Source organism: Piliocolobus tephrosceles, chromosome 7 (genome assembly GCF_002776525.5).
Source record: "Piliocolobus tephrosceles isolate RC106 chromosome 7, ASM277652v3, whole genome shotgun sequence".
Classification (NCBI taxonomy): Eukaryota; Metazoa; Chordata; class Mammalia; order Primates; family Cercopithecidae; genus Piliocolobus; species Piliocolobus tephrosceles.
The window spans coordinates 41,426,014-41,452,994 of NC_045440.1; the positions used below are offsets into that span (position 1 = coordinate 41,426,014).

The 26,981-nt window shown below is 41.3% G+C and overlaps 1 protein-coding gene across 5 annotated transcripts in view; it reads left to right on the top strand.

Moving 5' to 3' along the window:
* HOOK3 (hook microtubule tethering protein 3) overlaps window positions 1-26,981 on the top strand; it is a 165,070-nt gene that overhangs the window by 120,505 nt on the left and 17,584 nt on the right. For 4 of the 5 annotated variants that reach the window (XM_026453993.2, XM_026453990.2, XM_026453991.1 and 1 more), the window contains 3 exons: window positions 1,737-1,841; window positions 2,009-2,080; window positions 7,068-7,204. In XM_026453993.2, coding sequence (XP_026309778.1) covers window positions 1,737-1,841; window positions 2,009-2,080; window positions 7,068-7,204 — 314 coding nt within the window. Of the gene's footprint in view, window positions 1-1,736; window positions 1,842-2,008; window positions 2,081-7,067; window positions 9,823-26,981 lie in introns of those variants that run through there. The other variant, XM_026453992.2, reaches the window with a different exon arrangement.

The window sequence follows — 26,981 nt, forward strand, 5'->3', positions numbered from 1 at the left end:
CTGGAGTGCAGTGGCCGGATCTCAGCTCACTGCAAGCTCCACCTCCCGGGTTTACGCCATTCTCCTGCCTCAGCCTCCCCAGTAGCTTGGACTACAGGCGCCTGCCACCTCGCCCAGCTAGTTTTTTGTATTTTTTAGTAGAGACGGAGTTTCACCATGTTAGCCAGGATGGTCTCGATCTCCTGACCTCGTGATCCGCCCATCTCGGCCTCCCAAAGTGCTGGGATTACAGACGTGAGCCACCGTTTTTATTCTTCCAAGTTTTCTATGGGCTTGAACATTTTGATAGTAAAAATATTAGGGGAGCTGGGCACAGTGGCTCACGTCTGTAATCCTGTCACTGTAGGAGGTCAAGGCTGGAGGATTGCTTTAGCCCAGGAGTTTCAAGTCAGTCTAGGCAACATACCCAGACTCTGTCTCTACAAAAAAATGTTTTAAAAAATTAGCTGGTCATGGTGGCATGCACCTGTAATCCTAGCTGTTCAGAAGGCTGGGGCAGGAAAATCACTTGAGCCCAGTGGTTCAAGGCTGCAGTGGGCTATGATCACATCACTGCACTCTGGCCTGGGTGACAGAGCAAGGCCCTGTCTTTAAAAATAAAGTAAAAGTAAATGAAAATATTGGGTGGAGAAGTAAAAAGACCTTTCCCAGCAGTCCTCTAGTTGGCCAGCCAGAATCACATCCAATGTCCATGCCCAAACAGGATTGCCGGCAGAGAAAGAAATGGGGCCACAGTGATAGGTTTACACACCAGTCAGGACCCTCTCCCCAAAGTACATATCTGATTAGAGGCAGAAGGCTAGCAGACCAGATCAGAGGAAAGGAAAAGAGTAGACCACTGTCAGTAGTGTCTGCTTTACAGACACACGTCATTTAACAACAGGGACACATTTTGAGAAATGCATCCTTAGGCGATTTTGTCATTGTGCTAACATTGTAGAGTGTACTTATGCAAACCTGTATGCTATAGCTTAGTACACAACTAGGCTATATGGTATGAAATATTGCTTCTGTACTGAATAGTATAAGGAAATACTTACACAATGGTAAGTTATTTTTGTGATAGGACTTTTTCAGCTCCTTTATAATGTTATGGGACCAGTATATGTGGTTCATCACTGACTGAAACATCATTATGTGGTACATGACTGCATTTATTAATTTTAAGCCAGAATTCTTATAATTGGTTCTTTATATAAGTAAAAAGTTTTATGTTTGCACAAATATTATGTCCCCATAAAACATTTTTACTTTAAGTTACAACAATTAATACTATTTTATACATTTACTTTTTATTTTTTTTTAGACAGATTCTTGCTCTATTGCCCGGGCCGGAGCACAGTGACCTGATCTCAGCTCACTGCAGCCTCAACCTCCCAGGCTCAAGTTATCCTCCTGCCTCAGCCTCCTGAGTAGCTGGGACTATAGGGGTGCACCACCACACCCAGCTAATTTTTAAACACTTTTTATAGAGACAGTTCTCACTGTGTTGCCCGGGCTGGTCTCAAACTCCTGAGCTAAAGTGATCCACCTGCCTCAGCCTCCCAAAGTGCTGTCATTACAGGCATGAGCCACCACTCCAGGCCGCATTTACTTTTTAAAATACCCTTGTAAGATAACCTTTGATTTTTCATAAGTTTATCCTTTTATTTTAAAAAAAATAGTCATTCTTTTCTTAAACGTTACATTCTTTAAGTTTGAGACTTTTTGAATTTTTCTTTTATTATTTTTTACAGGTTATTCGTACTTTAGATCCTAAACAGAATCAAGGAGCAGCACCAGAGATACAAGCTCTTAAAAATCAGCTCCAGGAACGAGACCGACTGTTCCACTCATTAGAGGTAGTTTACTCTACTGTACAATAAAATAATTATGTTTTGATTTTAATGTTCTGGGAGCCTTGTTATATTTTACAATTGTGTCCCTGGGTTTTAACAATTAACTTAAGTATTTTATTTATATCGAGTTGTTTTATATCTTTACATATTTACATGTGCTTTTTTTTTAGAAAGAATATGAGAAGACAAAGAGTCAAAGAGAGATGGAAGAGAAATACATTGTTAGTGCCTGGTACAATATGGTAAGAAAATAGTACTTTGGAGCATAATGAAAAGTTCAATGAATATGTAATACTTATTATATTCCCTTTACTGTAGAACTCACTCTACCAAATTAATCTGAAAGTAATTACTATCCTAATATACACTAACAGAATCTTAATGCTATTTCTGAACTGAAAAGCAAATATGAGAACCACTGTAAACAGGGTTAGAGCATTTTGAAAACATTATTTCTAGCGGATAGAAAGATAAATGTCAGTCTAATTTCTGTCCCTCAGAGACTTTATTATAAGGGAAGGGACATTAATACTATCTAAACACAGATGCAATAGTTTTTGTTTTGTGGGATTATTTCAGTGTCTTTGCAGGATGGTATTTGATTGAGGGTAGTTTATCTCATGGGGTTTGGAAAGTGTTCACATTTTCAGACCCTGAACCACTGCAGATTTTGAAATTGAATATCCCAACACAAAAACTAATGCTCATGAGCATCCTGGTTGGGATATGAATACTTATGGATTTTAAAGAGTGCTGCACTTCTTTCAGTATTTTTCCAAAACTTTCTGTCTTCCTTTTGGTTTTTGTTCTTCCCAATATGACCACTTCTGCCTTTAAAAAATGTTAGTTGGCTGGGCATGATGGCTTACTCCTGTAATCCCAGCATTTTGGGAGGCCAGGCGGGCGGATCATGAGGTGAAAAGTTTGAGACCAGCCTGGACAACGTGGTGAAACCCCATCTCTACTAAAAATACAAAAATTAGCTGGGCATGGTAGCACATACCTATAATCCCAGCTACCTGGGAGGCTGAGGGAGGAGAATCGCTTGAACTTGGGAAGCAGAGGTTGCTATGAGCCAAGATTGTGCCATTGCACTCCAGCCTGGGTAACACAGCAAGACTCTGTCTCATTTTTTAAAAAAAAGTTGTCTGACACAAGAAATGGGACCAGATTCCATTTATTTATTTATTTATTTATTTATTTATTTATGTATTTATTTTTGAGATAGAGTCTCACTCTGTACCCTAGGCTGGAGTGCAGTGGTGTGATCTCAGCTCACTGCAACCTCCACCTCCCGAGTTCAAGCGATTCTTCTGCCTCAGCCTCCCAAGTAGCTGGGACTACAGATGCCTGCCACCATGCACGAATAATTTTTGTATTTTTCATAGAGACGGAGTTTCACCATGTTGGCCAGGCTGGTCTCTAACTCCTGACCTTGTGATCCACCTGCCTTGGCCTCTCAAAATGCTGGGATTACAGGCGTGAGCCACTGCGCCCAGTTCCCCCCTCCCCAGATTCCTTTTAACATCCCCCTGTGACCCTGTAGGTCTGTTACTGGCACAGTACCATTGTTTTTGTTTTACAGTTATAATTGATACTGCCTCTTAAAGGTTAGTGTCCCTGGCCTCTGAACACTGTGATTTGATCTTTGTCAAAAATTCATAAATTTCATTATATATTATTTTCACATCTGTATTTGCCTTGGTCAAAACTGCATATCTATGACTGGGTGCAGTGGCTAATGCCTGTAATCCTGACACTTTGGGAGTCTGAGGCAGGCAGATTGCCTGAGATCAGGAATTTGAGACCAACCTGGCCACAACATGGTCAAACCCCGTCTGTACTAAAAATAAAAAGATTAACCAGGCATGGTGGCACGCACCTCTAGTCCCAGCTACTCAGGAGGCTGAGGCACGAGAATTGCTTAAACCAGGAGGCGGAAGTTGGGATTGTACCACTTTACTCCAGCCTGGGTGACAGACTGAGACCCTGTCTCAAAAAAAAAACAAAAACTAAAAAACAAAAACTGTATATCAAAGATTTTATTGCAATTTAAAAACCAAAGAGGAAATCATATCAGCGTTAGAATACTATTAGACAAATATAGGTCATGCACGGTGGCTTATACCTGTAATCCCAGCACTTTGGGAGGCCAAGGTGGGCGGGTCACCTGAGGTCAGGAGTTGGAGACGAGCCTGGCCAACATGGTGAAACCCCATCTCTACTAAAAATACAGAAATTAGCAGGGTGTGGTGGTGGGTGTGTGTAATCCCAGTTACTCCGGAGGCTGAGGCAGGAGAATCCGGGAGGCGGCGGTTGCAGTGAACCAAGATCATACCACTGCCCTCCAGCCTTGACGACAGAGTGAGACTCCGTCTCAGAAAACAAACAAACAAATACAGATTTCTTGAAAATTAAAATTGAAAAAATAGAAAAAGTAAAACTATATATTTAAGGAAATTCTCTGGGAATTAGTCCTGACTTTTAAACTATTCTGTCTCTTCCCTGTCCTCCTGGAACTTAGTGTTAGCAATCTAGGAGCTCTGCATTTCAGGCCTTATTAATAATTTCATATTACTACTATTATTTTTTGAGACGGGGTCTCACTTTGTCGCCCAGACTGGAGTGCAGTGGTGCAATCTTGGCTCACTGCAACCTCTGCCTCCTGTGTTCAAGCAAGTCTCTGCCTTAGCCTCCCGAGTAGCTGGGATTACAGGTGACCGCCACCATGCCCAGCTAATTTTTGTATTTTTAGTAGAGACAGGGTTTCACCATCTTGGCCAGGCTGTTCTTGAATTCCTGACCTTCTGATTCACCTGCCTCAACCTCCCAAAAGTGCTGAATTACAGGCATGAGCCACCCCGCCGAGCCCAGTAATTTCATATTCTGGATTGATTTTTATGACTTCACATATTGTGTTTCTTATGGAACTAGATTGATTTATTCTGTGTAATGATACTAAAGAATAGTCCTAATTTTTTTTTTTTTTTTTTTGAACGGAGTCTTGCTCTGTTGCCCAGGCTAAAGTGCAGTGGCATGATCTCGGCTCACTATAAGCTTCGCTTCCCGGGTTCACGCCATTCTCTTGCCTCAGCCTCCGGAGTAGCTGGGACTACAGACGCCCGCCACCACGCCTGGCTAATTTTTGGTATTTTGTTTAGTAGAAACGGGATTTCACCGTGTTAGCCAGGATGGTCTCGATCTCCTGACTTCATGATCCACCCTCCTCAGCCTCCCAAAGTGCTGGGATTACAGGCGTGAGCCACCGCACCCAGCCAGAATAGTCTTAATTTTTAACTTAGAGAGTGAAGGAATAAATCCAAATAGACTCCAGAAGTTATGTTCAGATAAGTAAACCATCATGCTTACATTCAGAAAGTTCTGCATTTCAGATAACTTTAAATGGAAATGGAAATGATGAGTGCAGGGAAGAGGTATTAAGTAGCTCAGGGAATGCCCTTGCAGTAGATTGAGGTCTTTAACCTGTGTGAAGAATTTGGATAAATTGCTTGAAATGTGAAAGTGGAAAAATTAGAATATTTAAATAAAATATAAATTTTAATGTATGCAGCCAAATGTATAAGTTAAAGATTACCAATAAATATTTGTCAATTTTATTCAAAACTTTAAGTGCTCTGATTTCAAGTTGAGTTTAAAAACATGTTTTAGATTTTTCTTATTTGGAAAAGATTATGTATTTGGATTGATAGGATAGACTGAAATTGTATTAAAAATGCAAAGCTGAGGTTGGGCGCATGGGCTCACGCTTGCAATTCCAGTACTTTGAGTCGCCAAGGTGGGAGGATCTTTGAACCCAGGAGTTCAAGACCAGCCTGGGCAACATGGCAAGACTCCATCTAAAAAAAAAGTGAAAAAAGATAAAATAATGCAAAGCCATGACCTGTGTTCTCCCTAGAAACTAGCTAGTGATGTATCTTCCAGCCTTCTGTCTTTTGCACATCCTTCATTGCATCCCGTAGTTTGGCTTTTCCACCTGGCTCTCCTTTTGCCTCGTGATTGCTTTTTTCTTCCTTGCTGCCAGCTTCTACTTATGCCCAGCAGTTTACTTGCATTCAGTCATTAGTGAGATTAAACAACAGCTCTCAGTTCTTTCATTTTTGTTGTTGTTACGTTTTTTAGCCAAAGTCTTGCACTGTTCCCATGCTGCAGTACGGTGGTGTAATCACGGCTCACTGCAGCCTCAACCTCCTGGGCTCAAGCAATCCTCCCACCTCAGCCTTCCAAGTAGTTGGGACTATGGGCATGCCATCATGCCCAGCTAATTTTTTTTTTTTTTATTATTTTAGAGAGGGGATTTCTCGCTATTTTGCTAAGGCTGGTCTTGAGCTTCTAGCCTCAAGTGATCTTCCCAGCTTAGCCTCCCAAAGTGCTGGGGTTACAGGCATGAGCCACTACCCTGCCATCTCTCAGTTCTTAATGTTTCTCTGGCTAGGATTCTTCATTGTCTTATTAAATGAGTACCAAAAAACTGCTTTTTTCCTGATCTACTCATAGACTTCTGCCTTTAGTAAGTAGTGTTATTATCATATTCTTGTCATTCCTCCACAGTCAGGGAGTGCCCTGGAGGTTTCCTCCCTCCTGTTAAAGTGCTCTAGGTCCAGCAGTTGCCTCCTCTCCCTTCTAAGCTAGTAGGCGATCCTTCTCCTGTCTTCAAGAAAGACCCCCTTCTCTCGTTTGGGCCCTCTGTTGTGGACTGTAAAGAAGTTTTCTTAATTTGTTTGAGAATACAAGTCTGCCTTGAAGTGAAGAAAAACAGCATGGTGGTATGTACAGTACCTAGTGTGGCTTTCCACCTTAAGAAACAACACAAGCATTTGTGTTTTTCATTCTAAATAAACCCTGTGATTTCCACCACCGGAGTGAATCAACCGCTACCAATCATGCTCTTTTCCTTGGAAAAAAATCACTTTCTACATTTAATTTGAAAGGAAGTATGACTGAGTGTGGGTAATGTCTGTCTCTATCATCTGCTGTATTGTTTATTGTAAAATCAGACAATTAAGCCTGAATTTTTCCAAAAGAAAATTTGTGCCTACTGTGGGGAACTAAAAATGCCTCTATGAGATTTTAATCTATAGTGAGTAGTATTAACATTCCTAATTGTGTTTTATGATACAGTGTAACAAATTCTGCATGATGAAATTTTCTTTTGTGAAAGTATGTTCCACTATTTTTTCATTTATTCCTTTTTTTGTTTTAATGTTGCAGGGAATGACTCTGCATAAAAAGGCAGCTGAAGATAGACTGGCAAGCACAGGCTCAGGGCAGTCGTTTCTGGCGAGGCAGAGGCAAGCGACCAGCAGCAGAAGATCATACCCAGGCCACGTGCAGCCGGCCACAGCAAGGTAGAGAAGTCCTGCCGCTCAAACACAGACACCTGCACCCACAGCATACTTCTGTTACACACAACAACATTTCAGGAAACTCAGCCAGCTTACTTTTTGTTCCTCTTCTGTGTCAATACTTAGTGTTTCTCATTTTGAGGACTTTTTCTCTCTCCCGTATCTTTGTTTTAGTTTCTTTGGTTTTTATTTTGTAGTCCTTTCAGTTCTTTTTAATGTGCCAAAAATTTGTACATGTTCAATTAAAAATGTTGTATAATAGTGTAATACTTTTCTTTGTATGAAAATGTCCTCTTCCTCAAAGGTGTAGGATTTGTAATAAATTAGATTTTCTGCCAATAATTGATAATACAATTTATATTCTTTATTGTGCCTGTGTGTTACCATGCTTTATAAGAATGTCTTTGTTTAAAGGGAATTAATCTTTTTATGATGTATTAATCTGTGTTTTCAATTGTTTTCCAAGTACAGTTCAAATAACTTGCATATTTACTATACAAAATGGTTGACAAGTATTCTTTTTGCAAAGACGTAAATACATTGGCAGAGGTGCTAATCACATCTTCCCTAAGGCACCTGGTAGAATTATTTGAGGAAAAAACGAGTTTTCACATTGTTTTATAGGACATTAAATTTGGCCAAAGATTTGGAGACTATTTTTAAATCATAAATACACCAAATTTCATTATTTCCTGCTATCTTGTTTGCTGGCAGAAGTGTGAATGTATTGGTGAGGTTATTTTGGGATAAATTACAAAAGAAAAAAAATCAGGCACTGCATTAATTTCTTGTTGTTGTTTTGGAATATCTTAGTAACTGAGGATCATTTTCTAGCAATGTGGTTAACATACCTTCAGTTGCTCTCCACATCTAAAAGAGTTTTCTTTCATATATGTACAAGTTATTGGTAGTCTTATTTTTGGGCTGTTTGTTGACTTATGCCCCATTTGTTTTATTTATTCTTTAATATAAACCCTTCCATTTTTTAATAATTCCTAACACTTGACATCTTAATATCAGTCATTAACATTAGTAACTTCTTGTATGTTATATTATGACAGATCTCTTTACGTTTTTTCTCACATCTATCTGCTAGTCCAGGAATTTGTTACCAAATAGTTTTTCTTGGGTATTTGGTTGCCTCAGAGTGCTTACATTTGTTAACAGATTGTAAACCACATTTATTTACATCGATGAATGGGCTGTCAAGTAATCATTGTAAAGCACTTTGTATATATAAGGTGCTATGTAAGTGCGAAATATCATTCATTTAAAAATGAAATGCCTTCTAACTTTCCATATTGACTTATGTATTTGGTCCCAAGTTATATTTAAGTCTTTTTTCTTGCAACATAGCCCATTTTTTTAAAGCAAAAAATTTCTGAAATTAGGTCATGGTATTTTTTGTTTATTTTTAGGTAGGTTACTTAATATAGGAGGATGTTTTCTCATGTACTTGCTATTTGGAAGTTCAGGTTTCATTTAGTTCTTTATGTTAAATACAAGTAAGTCACCTCAAATCAAGTTAAATGTAATTAAGAATTTTCAGAAACTATATTCAAGTGTTTGATTTTTAAATTCTTTCTTACTTTTTAATAAGAAAGATGACCCAAAAATCAGTAGTATTTGTTTGTCCTCAGAAGCCGTAGTTGAAGAAAGATTTTACAGTATACACAGAAGTGGAGCCATACATTGTGCTAATTTTTTACGTTAAGTGCAGAAGTCTGAGCACAGCATGAATGCTTCTGCCTAACAAGACCACAAAGCAACAAGAGTTAGGGATAAATGGAGGTAGCCATGAGTAGAACTGCTGTAGGGCTTCAGGAGGCTACGCATACCTGATCAACTGGAAAGTTTCCAAAGTAAAAGATTAAAATCTTTCAGACTGTTCTTACCCCTACCCGTATTTCACAAATAGCCTGAGGATCCAACTATTTTTAAGGCAAATTGGGACCAGACATGGTGCCTCAAGCCTGTAATCCCACTATTTGGGAGACCTAGGCGGGAGTGGATCACTTGAGGTCAAGAGTTTGAGACCAGCCTGTCCAACATGGTGAACAAAAATTAGCTGGGCGTGGTGGCACGTGCCTGTAATCCCAGCTACTTGGGAGCTGAGGCAGGAGAGTCACTTGAACGCGGGAGTCAGAGACTGCAGTGAGCTGAGATCGCACCACTGCACTCCAGCCTGGGCGACAGAATGAGACTCGGTCTCAATCAATCAATCAGTAAAGCAAATTGGGATGTGAGCACTAACCTTGGTAAGTTAAAATTTTGGGGAAATTGTACCTGCAGAATATGATGGATGAAAACAAGAGCCAAGTGCATGTAAAACATGATTACATGCCTGTAATCCCAGCACTTTGGGAGGCCGAGATGGACGCATCACCTGAGGTCAGGATTTCCAGACCAGCCTGTCCAACATGGTGAAACTCTGTCTCTACCAAAAATACAAAAAATTAGCCAGGTGTGGTGTGTGCCTGTAGTCCCAGCTACTTGGGAGGGTGAGGCAGGAGAATTGCTTGAACCTGGGAGGCGGAGTTTGCAGTAAATTGAGATGGCGCCATTGCACCCCAGCCTGGTGACAAGAGCGAAACTCCGTCTCAAGAAAAAAAAAAAAAAAAGTCTGTGAACTACTCACTGAATGAATTTTGTTCTGTGAGATGAGAGGTTTTCATTTTCATTTTCTATTTACAGGCCCAGTCCTAATCTCCTACCCATCCACCTACCCAGATATTTTTTCTCTAACTGGGTTGGAAAGGCGCCAGGTCTTTAGAGGGGAGTTTTACTTCTGAATTCCCCCCCCCCCGCTCCCCCGAAACGGAGCCTTGCTCCTCAACCAGGCTGTAGTGCCATGGCGCGATCTCGGCTCACTGCAGCCTCTGCCTCCCGGGTTCAAGCAATTCTCCTGCCTCAGTCTCCAGAGTAGCTGGGATTACAGGTGCCCACCACCATGCCCGGCTAATTTTTGTAATTTAGTAAAGATGGTGTTTCACCATGTTGGCCAGGCCAGTCTCAAACTCCTGACCTCGTGATCTACCCACCTTGGCCTCCCAAAGTGCTGAGATTACAGGCACGAGCCACCGCGCCCAGTCGTACGTCTGACTTTTCTTCAGCATCTGTTGTATGCTATTATTTTGATGTTAACGTTTATAATTTTCTTATCTTTTTTTTTTTTTTTTTTTTTTTTTTTGAGACTAAGTCTCGCTCTGTTCCCCAGGCTGGAGTGCAGTGGTGCCATCTCCGCTTACTGCAGGCCCCACCTCCTGGGTTCACACCATTCTCTGCCTCAGCCTCCTGAGTAACTGGGACTACAGGCATCTACCACCACACCCGGCTAATTTTTTGTATTTTTTAGTAGAGACGGGGTTTCACCAAGTTAGCCAGGATGATCTCGATCTCCTGACCTCGTGATCCACCTGCCTCAGCCTCCCAAAGTGCTGGGATTACAGGCGTGAGCCACCGCACCCGGCTGCCTGGCCTACATTTATAATTTTCATTCTTCTTTACTGTACCTATAAAATTTAGTATATTAGTTTCATTACATAGGAGAAATTATATTTCTAAACATTTTATGATGTTTAAAAACAAAACAGGCTTTTGTTAAAAAAAAAAAAATAGCTTCTGAATATACTTTAGGTATGAGAAAGCCAAGAATAAATTTTTTTTTTTTTTTTTTGTTGTTGAGGTGGAGTCTCGCTCTGTCGCCGGGGCAGGAGTACTGTGGCCGGATCTCAGCTCACTGCAAGCTCCGCCTCCCGGGTTCACGCCATTCTCCTGCCTCAGCCTCCCGAGTAGCTGGGACTACAGGCGCCCGCCACCTCGCCCAGCTAGTTTTTTGTATTTTTTTTAGTAGAGACGGGGTTTCACCGTGTTAGCCAGGATGGTCTCGATCTCCTGACCTCGTGATCCGCCCGTCTCGGCCTCCCAAAGTGCTGGGATTACAGGCTTGAGCCACCGCGCCCGGCAAGAATAAAATTTAACTGTAATGGTGGCAACTCCGTGTCCGGTGTCCGGCTTTGGACAGGGTTTATGACATTTCTGTTTCTCTAGTAATGATTAATGATTCCTCAGGAGATTCGTGATATTGTATCGTCTATCTGGAAATTTTTTAAAGACACTAGGAACTTTGCCTCATCATGAGTGATGCTGTGCTGTATTTTTACAAACTCCCGCATACAGCACCTTCCTGGGGCCACATTGGCTTGTTCAGTGGAGCTTGTCCAGGCACCAGCATGGAGCGAGTGCAGGGTTGCAGCACGCTGTCACCACAGTGTCTAAAGTCTTATAAACAGGAAGATCATTTTCTGTTTTCCTTGTAACCAGGGTGAGAAAATACAAAGTAAAGAACTAAAGAATATTAAAACCTAGCATTTATGCTCCACAGTGTGTATTTTTAAAGTTTGTAATCCAGAAAATATAGTAGTGTATAATATCTGAAAAGAGAATCAAGTATACAATTGTACATATTTTTAAAGAACTTTGAAAAACTCTGTTATATCTTTTACCATTTGTCTATTTGATAGTGATGCAGAAAAAGAAGTCCCTAAAGACCCTGTGTTCCAAAATTTACCAAGATTGACATTTCTATTAGACATCCTTAACCTGATTTAATGTTTTAATTAGATTATTAGACTATAATAAGGATGAGCTTGCTGTCTGTAATTTTGTTGAGGTTTTATTGTTAATATAATAAAAGCTCAACTGTACAAAATTAAGCTAAATGTGATCCAGTCAGAAACATCAGCCTGTGGCTAGTTGTGGTGGCTCACACCTGTCATCCCAGCACTTTAGGAGGCCAAGGCAGGCGGATCACCTGAGGTCAGGAGTTCAAGACAAGCCTGGCTAACATGGTGAAACCCCATCTCTACTAAAAGTATTAGCCAGGCGTGGTGGCAGGCACCTGTGGTCCCAGCTACTTGAGGGGCTGAGGGAAGAGAATCACGTGAACCCAGGAGGTGGAGGTTGCAGTAAGCCGAGATTGTGCCACTGCACTCCAGCCTGGGCCACAGAGTGAGACTCAAAAAAGAAAAAAGAAAAGAAACATCAACCTGTATATTCCAGTAGTTCTCACAGAAGAATGAAAATCCATGCTGGGCAAATAGATCAGTAGTGAGTGATTGTTAAGTGAAAGATGAGCTAGATTGAAGAAAATACATATTTTATTGATGAGCCATTTTGCTGTCTCTCCCTCCCTCCCCCCCTCCCTCCCTCCCCCCCTTCCTTCCTCCCTCCCTCCCTTCCTTCCTTCCTTCCTTCCTTATTTCTTTTCTTTTCTCATTTCTTTTCTGTTTCCTTCCTTCCTTTCTTCCTTCCTTTTTCCTCCCTTCCCCTCCCCTCCCCTCCCCTTCTCTCCCCTCGCCTCCCCTTCTCTCCCCTCGCCTCCCCTCCCCTCCCCTCCCCTCCCCTCCCCTCCTCTCCCCTCTCCTTCTCTCCCCTCCCCTCCCCTCCCCCAGACTAGAGTGCAGTGGTACAATCCTGGCTCACTGCAACCTCTGCTTCCCAGGTTCAAGCGATTCTCCGGCCTCATACTCCCTTATAGCTGGGATTACAGGCATCTGCCACCACGCCTAGCTAATTTTTATATTTTTACAAAATACAAAGAGATGGGGTTTCGCCATGTTGGCCAGGCTGGTCTCCAACTCCTGATCTCAGGTGATCCGCCCATCTTGGCCTCCCAAAGTGCTGGGATTACAGGCATGAGTTACTACGCCAGCCTCCGATCTCCTTTTCAAAAGTAGCAGTTTGGTTTATTCTTGTTAGCTAAGTAATCGTTTGAAATATTTTTCAACCTCTCCTGCTCCCTCACAAAAATTCACCTGTTGTTTTAATGATAATAGCATGTTAAAAACTTGGAAGTCTTTATCCCAATACAATAATCATCTTGAAACAAAAATCTAAATTACTTTAAAAAATTATCTTAACTTTGCATTTAGTCTTCTGTTATCCAAATGTCTGACTCCAGGATAACTCCAGTTATCCCCAGTTGAATCGTGTGTGATTTATCAGAAAAAGCATCCACAACCCACAGCTAGTGGAAACCCAGCTAGTTTACAGCCATGTGGATAAGAACATCTCTGTTTCTAAAGTGAGAGGAAAGTGCTTGGTATCTTGCTTTTTGCTGAGGGCAAAATAACAACATGAAGACAAAGTGCTTTTTGTTGTCTATTCATGAAACTGTAGAAGAATATTTTGAGTTTTTATTCTTATATTATGAAGGGATTCTTTGCCTAGCAGTAGCCATCAAACTGATGTAGCATTGTACTTCTTAACAGTGAAGCCTGTGTGATACCATACAGTAGGATGAAAGACTATTCTGAGCAAAATAAAATGGGATGTCAGAATCTTTGAAAATTATTTTATCATTTTTCTATTTTTTCATTTTTATAAATTAGAAGGATTTTCCATTCAATAAGGATAATCTCTCTTCCTATTTTCTGTCAGAATGGCAGTTTCTTTTGGTAATTATCCAACCTAGTTTCGTTACATTTAGAAAGAGGTTTCAGGGCTTATTCTTGATAGCTATAATAATGATTTGAATGTTTTATATCATGAAGTTTTTTCTATGAGGAAGGCTATTCTCAATGCATCTGTCATCTAATTTTTACTTTCTATCTATAAAGAATATTTAAATAATAATTGGTATATGTTCCTTTTGCTGAAAATGTTTTATTGTCCAGTTTTAGCACAAAGTGGTCTAAAGTGTTGCAGCAAATGCTGTTCAGTTCCCAGAAGCCTAAAAAACATAATACACCGCTAACAGAGCTAATTTCCACCCAATCCCTCAAATTACCGAAGTATTAATATTTAGCTTCCTTTCTAGAAAACAAGAGGCAGCACAAATGGCGTGGCATCCATCTCTTTTAAATCACTGATGATTATCTGGGGAAGTATGTGTAGATGATTCTATTTTTTAAATAGCCTTTTATCAAACCAATTCACATGTATTATATTTATGACTATAGAAACTTGTTTATATTTAATTAATGTTGACTTAAAACATGAGCATCCTTGGATTCTCCACATTGCACTGAAATGATAGAGAAAGGGACGTTCATTTGAGAAACAAGAGACCTGAACGTAATTATGGAAAGTATATGAGTTTTGGTGATTGTGGTTATAAATGTTTTCCTATGATAGATAAATATATAGATATAGATCAGGAATTACTTGATGTCTCTTCAGAAGTTTTCTGTTTTCTTATAATTTCCAGTAATACTCTGTAAGACTTGGTTTGCATGCTGTGTGTGTTTGCATGACAATAGAAACCTAAGAATGTAATGGAAGGCTATTAAGGCAAATTCATTCCTAGAAAGTGGAGTGGATCATTGGGATAAGAAATAGCTTAATTATAAACAAATATGCAGGCAGAGAGAAGTCCTAATATAATGAAAACTTGCATTATCTAAACAGATGTTCCCAAAGCAATAGTTTGCCTAAAATCCTCTGTATTACATGATTATTCAGTAAAAGAGTAAACAGATGTCTAATTTATTTTCTAATGGTCCTTGCCTTCATTGAGTATTAACTAGGCACATAATATAATTGTATATGTTTATTAGTAAAGGGAAAAACACTTATTTTCATTTTGAGACTGTTTGGCTATTACTAAAGCTCAGAAAGTGATTTTAGGTCGCTAAGGATACTGTGATTTGATGAGATGCGAAGAAATCTGTGGTGACTGAAGATGTGAGCAACTTGGTGTTATCTAGATCTGCCTTATCTAGTTTGCAAGCCATAGGCTCAATTTTATGTCCCTCTTATTTACACACAGTAGCCCCACACAGTTTTGTTTTAAAAGAAGGCAAAAGTAGACATTTTTAAAGTATACTCAACATTGTGCCATTACGTACCTGATAAAGGTGAAATCACAGGTGTTCACGGCCTCAAAGTTTGGGCCCATGGGACTATCAGATCTGAATTATATCTACTTAGAGCTTAGAGGAGGATTTAGGTATCATGAGAAAAGCAACTCCTACATGAGAAAAAGAAAACTACCAAAGCATGTTGAGGCTTTAACATGGGAGACTTCCAGGTAGGCATTATCACTTGAGTGGTAACTAACTTGAAGAAGGAAAATAATTACTTTAGCAGTTATGTTGTAAAATTAATAAAAAGGACTTGTGTTTATTCTGATGTATTTGTCAACCCATGGGTAGTGATTACTCCATGTACATTCTATAGTGTGTTTATTTTATTTAGTGTCTTAATATATAGTCTTTATTTAGTACCTTAATATTATTTACTGTTACTTCTAGTCATTTATGTAGTATATTTTACTGCAAAATTTGTAGCACCTTACTAATATTAGATCATTATTTTCCCTCCTCCCCTCTACCTTTCTGGCATTTTCTATTATCTTAGAGTCAGGAATCTAAAGGTCTAAGTCTAGAAATCTGTTGGAAGCTGGGTTGGAGCTACTGGACATGAGTTACTTTTTACATGTCTCCTTAAGAAGATTCTTTTATAATGTAATACTTAGAAGCCAGATCCTTTCAAATGCAAACACCCTTGAAAATTGACGGTTTCTGAAGTTGTATTCATAAAAATTATCCCATCTTACAGTTAGTCAGAAGATGTTCTTACCTTTGGTTTGCCTGCCTCCTGAAATACAAACCTGCAGATTGCCCCTAACTTCAGCAGTGCCTCCGTCACTGCATGTACCTAAAGACAGGAAAGCCGAGTTCCAGGAGCTGTCAAGTCGGAGGATCAGGAAAATGGTGGAGAAGAGGTGACTGGAAAGGCAGGCACTAAAGATGGCAGGCTGCAAAAGCATTCTGAGTTCCCCTGTAACAGATAGGTTTTATGAACTTGGCTGTTTTCTTTTTTCTTTTTTTTTTTTCTTTTGAGTTGGAGTCCCACTCTGTTGCCCAGGCTGGAGTGCAATGGCACAATCTCGGCTCACTGCAGCCTCCATCTCCTGGGTTCAAGTAATTCTCCCACCTCAGCCTCCTGAGTAGCTAGGATTACAGGTGCCCGCCACCATGCCCAACTAATTTTTGTATTTTTAGTAGAGACAGAGTTTCGCGATATTGGCTAGGCTGGTTTTGAACTCCTGACCTCAGGTAATCCACCCACCTCAGCCATCCAAAGTGCTGGGATTATGGGCCTGAGCCACCATGCCCAGTGAACTTGGCCATTTTCTTACATTCATGTATAGCAAAGTTTTCAGCTTGTTCTACCTAGAGACTTTCTTTAGGAGCCAGGACTTCTCCATTTGTAACTTGAGTATATTAATATTCAAATCATAGTTCAAAAATACTGAAATATTTGTTTATTACATTACATAAATATGGACACAATTACTGCCAAAGAATAGAGAGATTTGCTCATAAGAACATTGTATCATTTGTTTTGTTCTGTTTGTAGATGAGAGACGTGCTTTTATAGTACAAAACGTTTCTCTTCTACCTTATCCCCTGTTTTACTGACGTGCTTTGCATAAGAAGCTCATTAGAAGAGAGCAAAGCTGGAATACAGAAGTCTAGACCCTGGCCTTTGAGGGAAAGGACTGCTTTTTTTCTCTCCCAAATTAAAAAGTTAAAAGTGAAACATAACACATAAGGACAAAATACAGTGTTCTGAATATCTTCCACTAATTAATTGTTGAATGATTAAGTCTCTAAGTATCTTAACTTCCATTGTCTTCTTGTTAACCTAGACAAGAGTAGATTATAGATAATTCAGTAGCCACATGTGGCAGTTAAAATTAAGTAAAATTAAAACTATAGTTTCTTAGTGGCCTCGCCACATTTCAAGTGTTCCAAAGTCACAGGTGGATAGTGGTCACCTGTCAGACAGTACAGGTATAGAACATTTCCAGTATTGCCAAAAATGCTGTTCAACAGTACTTTTAATGCCCAGAGAGAAAATAAGGACAAAATAAAGGCAGTGAAGTAACTTATGACAACTCTGAGATTTTACCACCATACTTAGAGAAAGTTTTTCTCTTATAAAAATTAATACCAATCCTTTTTAAAGACCTTGGGAAAAATCAAAACCCCATTCCTTTAAGCTAGTCTTCAGTGTATATTTTTCTAAGAACAGATTCTCAATACTTTATTTTTAAACTGATAAAACCATTTTATAAATCATTTCTTAATATCTTCAGTGTTTTTTCCCTTTTTATGTACTCTTTTTAAATTGATATTAGCTAGGCATGGTAGCTCATGCCTGTAGTCCCAGCTACTCCAGAGGTTGAGGCGGGAGGATTGCTTAAGCCCAGGAGGTTCAGGCTGCAGTGAGGTCCGATCACACCACTGCACTCCAGCCTGGGTGGCAAAGCAAGACCACTGTCTCTAAAAAATATACAATATAAATTGATGTTATATAGTTAACATTTGTCAAGCAAATTGATATGAATGCTTATTTCAAATAAAGATTGATACATTTCATGATATCCTTCCTTTTAAATTTATATAGAGCTAATGAACATTGCCAATAGTTTTTTTTTGTTTCTGTCCCTTAAACATTTCTCCTGAAAGTCCACCTCAAAGGTACATCAAGATGCAATTTTTTTATCTTCATAACTTCCTCCTCTTATTAACTTATATTATGAATCAAATTAAGTTTTATGTATGAGGCATTTACTAGTCCAGTGACTTAGCTTATGAAAACATTTAAAAATATGTATTAATTTACTTGGCCTGTTACTAAAGTGCTTAACATAACTAGATGGATCTATAGTAACATGTCTAAAGTTTTTAATGGAAATAAGGAACTAACCATAATCCTTTTGAGTCAGCTTGGTGCTTAGAATTATTTTGTTAAGAAGGCTTGATGCTTTCCTTTTTCTCTTTAAATTTTTGTAGTCAAGCAACAGACTTGATCCAGCAGTGTCAAATTCCAAGCAAGTTATGATGAAATTCTTATTGTAGTTCAAGTACAAATGAGTAAGTGGTGTGACTTCAGTTTATTATCTTCTTGGTGACCTACTTTAGTATGTTTCTGTAGCAATTCATATTAGTTAAGGGACGTTTTCAATATGTTTGAAATAAGAAATAGCATTTTACTCTAAATACAAGAAATGACTGTACACAAATGCCAATCAGTGATTTAGGGCCTTTTAATATTTTTAACAGCAATCTTTTATTTATTTTATGTTATTATTATTTTTTTTTTTTGAGACGGAGTCTTGCTCTGGCGCCAGGCTGGAGCAGTGGCACGATCTTGCCTTACTGCAACCTCCGCCTCCTGGGTTCAAGCAGTTCTCCTGCCTCAGCCTCCCAAGTATCTGGGACTACAGGCACACGCCACCACACCCAGCTAACTTTTGTATTTTTAATAGAGACGGTGTTTCACCTTGTTGGCCAGGATGATCTCGATCTCTTGACCTCGCGATCTGCCCACCTTGGCCTCCCGAAGTGCTGGGATTACAGGCATGAGGCACTGCGCCTGGCCCAAATCTTTTATTTTTTAATAGCCTTAGTTATTTATAATTCAAATGCACTAAAATATCATCGCTGTCATGAACTTTGCTGTTTACAGGTTCTGTGTAATTCAGAATGCTTTGTACTTAGAAAATAATTTCTAAGTTTATCTTGTTTTGCAGTTTTCATGTTTTGACAATTGCCCACCACTTAGAACACTCAATTTTTGATTATGTAATAGTAAAATTTAAACATATCTAATAATAATTTGCCTTAGTTTAATAAATTATATCAAAAAATTTGGGGCTAGAAAGAGGCTTTTTTTCCCCCTTGTATTATTTTTAAAACTTTTTAGATGAGCTGGATGAAACCTTAGTACATTGGAGCTGGAACTGTATTGAGTACAGCCCCACCTCTGAAGCCTTATATTCATGTCTTAAGTACTATTGATTGTTCTGTGAGTTGTTGTTAGTTTCATATTTGACATTGTAGTAATCCACCTTGCATTTTAGTCTTTGCAAAAAGGATATTGCTAGGTATATTCTTATTTCTGATTGAGTATTGATTGAACTTACATTTTCACAATTTCATTATTTGTCATTATAATCCAAAAACGATGTCCACATCCGACTTGGAACTTCTCACTTCAAAAATGAAATACAGATTTAGCAATGTTGTACATAATGATGTCCAAGCATTTTTCCACCTGTTTACTGAGTTTTCCAACCATTTACTATGTGTTGAGGTTGGTGGGTTTTCTTGCTGTTTTTCTGAGGTGAATGACTTGTTGAAGAGCCTCAGTAAGAAATTTCAACTGTCATCACAAAACCATAAAGTCCAGGAAACCACCAGAAGATGGATTTTTAGTGTTTTTGAAATCTTGTATTTCCTTTTGATATCACGTACTCATTTTAATTTTACGACTGCCAACTTGTTATGGTATTAACTATATGTATGTGTTTATATGTATGCATATAATATATGTATATGTATATGAAGAATGAAGTTAAGATTTGGTCAAACTATATTTTCCCATTCAAGTACAAAAATGTTTTCAAGGCTGCAAAAAGTGTACAGTTGTTAAACAAGTTGTAAATAAAGACTTGTATAAAAATTCAGCTTAGATTTCTTTTTTCTGCTCTTAAACTCTGACAAATGTACTTCATAATTGTTGATATTCTTCCACTTCCCTTTGACACTTGCCATTGTGTCCTATTAATTTAAAGATTATGTCACTGGCTGGGAGCAGTGGCACATGCCTGTAATCCCAGCACTTTGGGAAGCCAAGGCAGGCAGATCACCTGAGGTCAAGAGTTCAAGACCAGCCTGGCCAACACGGTGAAACCCTATCTCTACTAAAAATACAAAAATTGGCCAGGTACAGTGGCTCATGCCTGTAAACCCAACACTTTGGGAGGCCGAGGCTGACGGACTACCTGAGGTCAGGAGTTCAAGACCAGCCTGGCCAATGTGGTGAAACTCCGTCTCTACTAAAAATGCAAAAATTAGCCAGGCTTGGTGGCACACATCTGTAATCCCAGCTACTCAGGAGGCTGAGGTAGGAAAATTGCTTAAGCCCAGGAGACAGAGGTTGCAGTGAGCCAAGATTGCTCGAGAGTGCCACTGCACTCCAGCCTAGGTGACAGAGCGAGACTCCATCTCAATAAATAAATAAGCAAGTAAGTAAATAAATAATCCAAAAATTAGCTGGGCGTGGTGTCATGCACTTGTAGTCCCAACTACTTGGGAGGCTGAGGCAGGAGAATTGCTGAACCCAGGAGGCAGAGGTTGCAGTGAGCGTAAGTCAGAAGTATTCTTTGGGTTTTTTCCAGTACTGGTGGTAGATTTCATGTTGATTTAGGCTGGTATTTTATGTTTGTAAGCTGATTAGCCTTTGAGGATAAAAATGAAACATGGCTGCTTCTCTCTAGAGCTAGCACATTGCCATGATTGATTTTGCCAGAGTATGGTATTCTTTGTGATAACTTAATGTCACAATATAAAGCATTGTTGACACCGTATTTAGGCAATAAATGCACTTTTCCTGCCTTCTTAGATCCTTATAATTTATCCTTTTCCCCCAGCTATCTCCTAATCATTGAAATCTGGCATCTTTGGTGTTATTTAAAATGGTAGTAGCAGAATGGAAGTTGATTATATTTACATTAAATATCAACTTGTTAATTCTAAAGTAAAGTTAGCAGCAAAATAAAATTAGTATACATTTAGCCTAAATAGTACCCATTTTAATGTCAGAAAAATAAATACAAGTTTTCTTTCCTCATTTGCTTGGAGATACCCATATTAATTAAGCATTAAAGTTCACAGTGGAAGTTATGGTGATGCACAACTGTAGTCCCAGCTACTCAGCAGGAGGATCACTTGAGCCCAGGAGGTCGAGGCTGTAAGTAAGCCAAGATCATGCCACTGCACTCTAGCCTGGGCAACAGAGCAAAACCATGTAAAAATAAGTGTTACCCAGCCAAAGGCCTGCCAGGTTTGCCTTAAATACATTTTTGCTACTGTTCTGATCATCTATTGCTGTATCACAAACCACTCCAAAACCTAGGGTCTTCAAACAACCTATTATCCCTCCTGGGTCTGGAGACAGGCTCAGGCTCCACTGTTCTCAGATGCAATCTCCCATTTGGGTGTGGTTAGGTTAGATGATGTGTGAGGCCAGAGTCATCTGAAAACTTGCTCTCCCACATGCCTGGCACCCAGGCTGATATGGATGGCACCTCCAAGGCACATTGGACATTTCCACACAGCTCATGCTAGGACTTGTTTAGATTTTCTCACAAAATGACTAGGTGAGTTATTCCACGCAGCCAGCTTTCCCTAGAACAAGAGTCCTAAGAGACCCAGGTGAGTTCTTTGCAGCTTCTTATACCCAGCCTTGGAAACCACATGGCATCACGTCTCCTATTTGTCAAAACTGTCATGGACAAGACCAGGTCCATGGGGTGACAGAACACACTGCAATTCTTAGTGGTAGAATGACCAGGTTACACAGCTGCCACTCTGGACTCGAAGGAAAATGTCTGTTACCAAGACCATACTTCTAAAGTAAACTCTTTCCCCATTTTCTGATTTCTATGCCAAGCATGTTCACTGTGCACAACAGTCAGGTACATGACTTCAGTGTGAGCAAAACCTGAGGTAGAAACTACACAGAAATCTGGTAGGTTCGAAGCCACAACTAACACTCATACTTCTTTTGGTAGGTATCTAACTGCACGTAACATAAGCTATAAAAAAGTTATATATATAATGTTGACCAGGCATGGTGGTTCATGCCTGTAATCCTAGCACTTTTTGAGAGGCTCAGGCAGGTAGATCACAAGGTCAGGAGTTCGAGGCTAGCCTGGCCAACATAGTGAAACCCTGTCTGTACTAAAAATACAAAACTTAGCTGGGTGTGGTGGCACGCACCTGTAGTCCCAGCTACTTGGGAGGCTGAGGTGGGAGAACCACTTGAAACCAGGAGGCGGAGGTTGCAGTGAGCCGAGACTACACCATTGAACCCCAGCTTGGGTGAGCGTGAGACTCAGTCTCAAAAAAAAAAAAAAGTTACATATAAAATGTTAAGTGCCTTGGTGCCTAATTTGAGGGACTTTATTTATTCATAAGACAGGGTCTCATTCTGTCACCCAAGCTAGAGTATAGTGGCACAAACACTGCTCACTGTAACTTCAAACTCTTGGGCCCAAGCAATCCTCCTGCCAGCTTATTTATTTATTTATTTATTTATTTTCCGAGACAGAGTCTTGCTCTGTTGCCCAGGCTGTAGTGCAGTGGTGTGATCTCGGCTCACTGCAAGTTCCGCCTCGTGGGTTCACACTATTCTCCTGCCTCAGCCTCCCAAGTAGCTGGGAGTACTGGCCCCTGCCACCATGCCCAACTAATTTTTTTGTATTTTTAGTAGAGACGGATTTCACCATGTTAGCCAGGATAGTCTCAATCTCCTGACCTCATGATCTGCCCACCTCTGGGATTACAGGCTCAAGTCACTGCGTGGCCCACCCCCCTGCCTTTTTTTTTTTTTTTTTTTTTTTGGGACAGGATCTCACTCTGTTGTCCAGGCTGGAGTGCAGTGGCATGATCTTGGCTCACTGCAACCTCCACCTCCCAGGTTCAGCCTCCCAAATAGCTGGGATTACAGGCATGTGCCACCACTCCCGGCTAATGTTTGTATTTTTAGTAGAGATGGGGTCTCCCCATGTTGCCCAGGCTGGTCTCAAAACTCTTAAACTCAAGGGATCTGCCTGCCTCAACCTTCCAAAGTCCTGGGATTACAGGTGAGCCACCGCACCCAGCTTGGGGGACTATATTTTAAGGATATTGTCCAAAATATGAATACACATGTGTGTGTGGTGATGAACTGTTCATACTCCCAGTTAAGGTTTGCTCAGGCCCCTTTGTCATTCCTGTCCCTCCAAGCTCCCACATACTCACCCCCATTTCTGGGCAATGATTTATGTGCTTTCTATCACTAGATTATTTGGCATAGTCTACAATGTTATGTAAATGGAATCATATAGTACGTACTCATTTTGTCTGAGTTTTCTTTTACTCAACATAATTATTTTGAAATTTATCCATGTGAGTGAGCCAGGCGTGGTGGCTCATGCCTGTAATCCCAGCAATTTGGGAGGCCGAGGAGGGCAGTGTTATGCCTAGACCGTTTATTCCCCGAAGAAGACCACCAGAGTCAAAGCCAAGCGGCAAGGATCTTTACTGCAAGTTCGAACTTGGTCCCTCCGCCTCACAGCTTACAAGAGGGCCCCAAACAATGCGTGCACTTGCTTTTAATAGCCCGATGTAAACAGGACTTGTAAGGTTACGAGGAACAAGGCATTTCTCTAGGTTACAGCATTACAATTGGTTAACATTTTAAGTTATACATTTAGCAGTTTTCTATTGGTTCCCACGCTTTCAGTAAAACCACAAACGGCTGTATCTTTATCGGGGATTTTCCAGGTGGTGTTTTTCTAAAGTTGAGATATATGGTAATCTCTGAGTTGAGAAATGTGTTTTTACTGGGCTCAGGAAGTTGAGAGATATATGGTGGGACGTGTTTGTACTGGGCTCAGGAAGTTGAGAGATATATGGTAATTTTGTTGAAAAGAAAAGAGGGAAATGTGGGGAAAAGAAAGGTCAGCCTGTTACTGTGTTCTTATAGATAGAAGTAAGTTTAAGAGACTCCATTTGGCTCTGTATTTGAGATGCTGTTAATCTGTGACTCTACCTTCAATCTTGTCCTTCCTAGAGACATCGCTGTGGTAATTAAGGTTTAAAGGATTTTGGGCTATAAGGAATGTGCTTTGTTAGGCAAATGCTTAAAGCCTGCTTGTGGTTGAAGGTCAGTACCATTCTCCTAAATCTCAGCAAAAGAAAAACATCTGTCTCCTGCCCGTCCCTGGGCAAATGTAACATCTCCGGGCATCTGTATGTCTTACTGCTGATTCACTCCGTCATCTTCTGAGCAACAAATACCGAGGGAACTCAGAGACCGGTGCCAGCGTGGGTCCTCTGTAAGCACAGCACTGGTCCCCTGGGCCCCGCCTTTCTCTCTCTGTACTTTGTCTCTGTGTCTTTCCTTCAGGCAGATCACGAGGTCAGGAGATCGAGACCATCCTGGCTAACACGGTGAAACCCTGTCTCTACTAAAAATACAAAAAATTAGCCGGGCATGGTGGCGGGCGCCTGTAGTCCCAGCTGCTCGGGAGGATGAGGCAGGAGAATGGCGTGAACCCGGGAGGCGGGGCTTGCAGTGAGCCAAGATCGCGCCACTGCACTCCAGCCTGAGCGACAGAGCAAGACTCCGTCTCAAAAAAAAGAAAAAAGAAATGTATCCATGCCATATGCACCCATAGTTCATTTCTTTTAACTGCTGAGCAGGACCCCATTGTATGGGTACTACTATGAATGCACGACCTATGCATTTGCCTGCGGTAGACATTTGAGTTGTTTCCAGTTTGGGGGCTGTTACAAATAAGTCACTTTAAATGTTTGTTTACAAGCATTCCTGTGGCTGGGCGCGGTGGCTCAAGCCTGTAATCCCAGCACTTTGGGAGGCTGAGACGGGCGGATCACGAGGTCAGTGATTTGTTTTTTCTAAGACCAGCCGAGCGGGCGCAAAAGAACCAGCGGGTAGGCAAGTGTAGGAGCAAAACTGCACATTTATTTTGGTAACCTAAGGTGTGCGGGAGAAGTCTGTCGGCCTCCGGCGAAGGAGGCCGGCAGGTTCCCCCCGTGGGGCTCTCGGACGGACTTCCCACAGTCCCGACATCCCGACAGGACTGGGGCTGTGAGAGGGCCGCAGGGGCTGTGAGAAGGCCGCGTGGCTCAATGGCGGAGAGCGGCTTTTCTAGGAGTGGGAGGGCAATAGGCGGGGCACGGGCGTGTCAGGGGCGTTCCGCAGGTGCGACCAGGTAAATCTTGGTCTCTTCGGATTGACGTCACCTGGCACATGCCCAGTTGGTCTGCACCTTCCCGGGCGCCGGCTGCATTTTCGCGCGTGCGGGAAGAGTTGGTGGTGAAGAAGAACCCGGAAGTGCACCATCTTGCCTCCGTTCGTCCAAACAGTCCAACCTTTTATTGATGATAGTGATAAAGGGGTGCCGTGGTCTGTCTGGCTACTTCCTGCTGTTAAGGGGCGTCGTTAAGGTCGGGGCCCATGGTTGGTATTTGGACGCACGGATGAAAAATAAAATAAGGCACAGTATTAGTATAGGAATGAGGAATGGAAGCATTTGTTGGAATATGGGCAAAACCCAGAAGGAAGGTCCTGGCAAGGTTGGGGAGTATGAGATAGTTAAGAAAATTTAGTAAGTTTGAGGCGAGTGGGGGAAAGCCAAACTGATTTCCACTGATTGCTTTCGGTAGGGGCCCTTTTTAGCTGGGAATGAGGAACGACTGCGCAAAGTAATTGTTGGCCAGGCAGCAATTAAGGGGTGGAGTTTTTCGTGGAGTGGATGGCTTTCCACTTACTCCTACTACAGAGATATTGGATGGAAGGCTAGGTCCAGAGAAGGACGGCAAAACAGAATAGGTAGCCTCACTGTTGATTAAAAAATTAATTGTCTTACCCGCTACCAGGAGAGTTACCCACGGCTCGGCGAGGGTGATGGGGGTCCCCGAGTCTCGGCACCTTCAGTTGTCATCGTCCAGATGTAGGAGCTGGAAGGAGCTCCCAGGATCCTGGGAAAGGGGGTCACGTGGAGGCGCGGCACCTGTTCTCAGGGTGGGGCAATCAGACTTCCAGTTTCCTCCCTGCTGGCAAGCAGGGCAGGGGGTTGCTGGTGGACGAGGGTTAGGACATTCACTGGCCTAATGTCCTGATGCCTTGCACTTATAGCAAGGCTGCGTTGGGTCTCGGGGACCTTGCGGACACCTGTTGGCATAGTGTCCTGCCTTGCCACACTTATAGCAGGCTCCTTTCATGGCCTTGGAGTCTGTGGGGTGTGTGCTCTCTGGTCTGGGGTTATGACTGGGCTGTAAAGCCACTGCTAGGAGCTGGGCCTTCTGTTTGAGGCGAGCCTGCCGTCTCCTCTCTGGAGCTATAGACCTTAAAGGCTAATTTAACCAGGTCTTGTATTGGTGTCTGAGGACCATCCTCTACCTTTTGAAGTTTTTTACGAATGTCAGGAGCTGATTGAGAAATGAAATAAGACGCCAAAATGGTGGCCCCTCTGGGGGAGGCCGGATCTAACTGGGTATATTGGGTTAGAACCTCAGTCAGTTTAGGGTAGAGGTTAGGATAACCTGGAGGTCATGCCAAGTTAAGTCATAGGACTGACAAAGGTATCTAAATTCCTTTATGTATATGGTAGGATTAGCTGAGAAATCACCTAAACACTTCTCAATTTTGGAAAGATCGGCCAATGAAAAAGGGACATGTACTCTGACTACCCCCTCGCCCCAGCCACCTCTCGCAAAGGTGCTAACACTGTAGGAGGGTGTGGGCAGAGATAGGAGACTCAAGACAGCCAGTTGGGGGCCCCGAAGGAGGCACAGGACCGAGTGGATTACTAGTAGATAAGGAGGAGGAAGGAAGAGTCTGGATGGGGGGAGGAGGAGGAGTCTGGGCAGGAAGGGAGGGGGTGGAGAGAGCGGGGAGAGAAGGAGTATAGGGACGAGAGCCTAAGGCCCAAAAGCCTTGTATGTAAATTTCGGACCACTTGCTTAGCCGCTGGCAGAAATTGCAGAGGTCAATCACGCCACAGTGGAAAGGAAAATTAACCGCTTCCTCCTAAGTTCTTGTTCAAGCTGTAAGGTTTTTAAATTGGCTAGGAGGCACCCTAAGGGGGTGCTCTTTGGAAATTTGGACTGGGGGGTTTCCCATTTGTTTCCTCTTTACTTACACAATGGACACAATGGAAATGGAAGTGGATCTCTGCCTGGCTTCA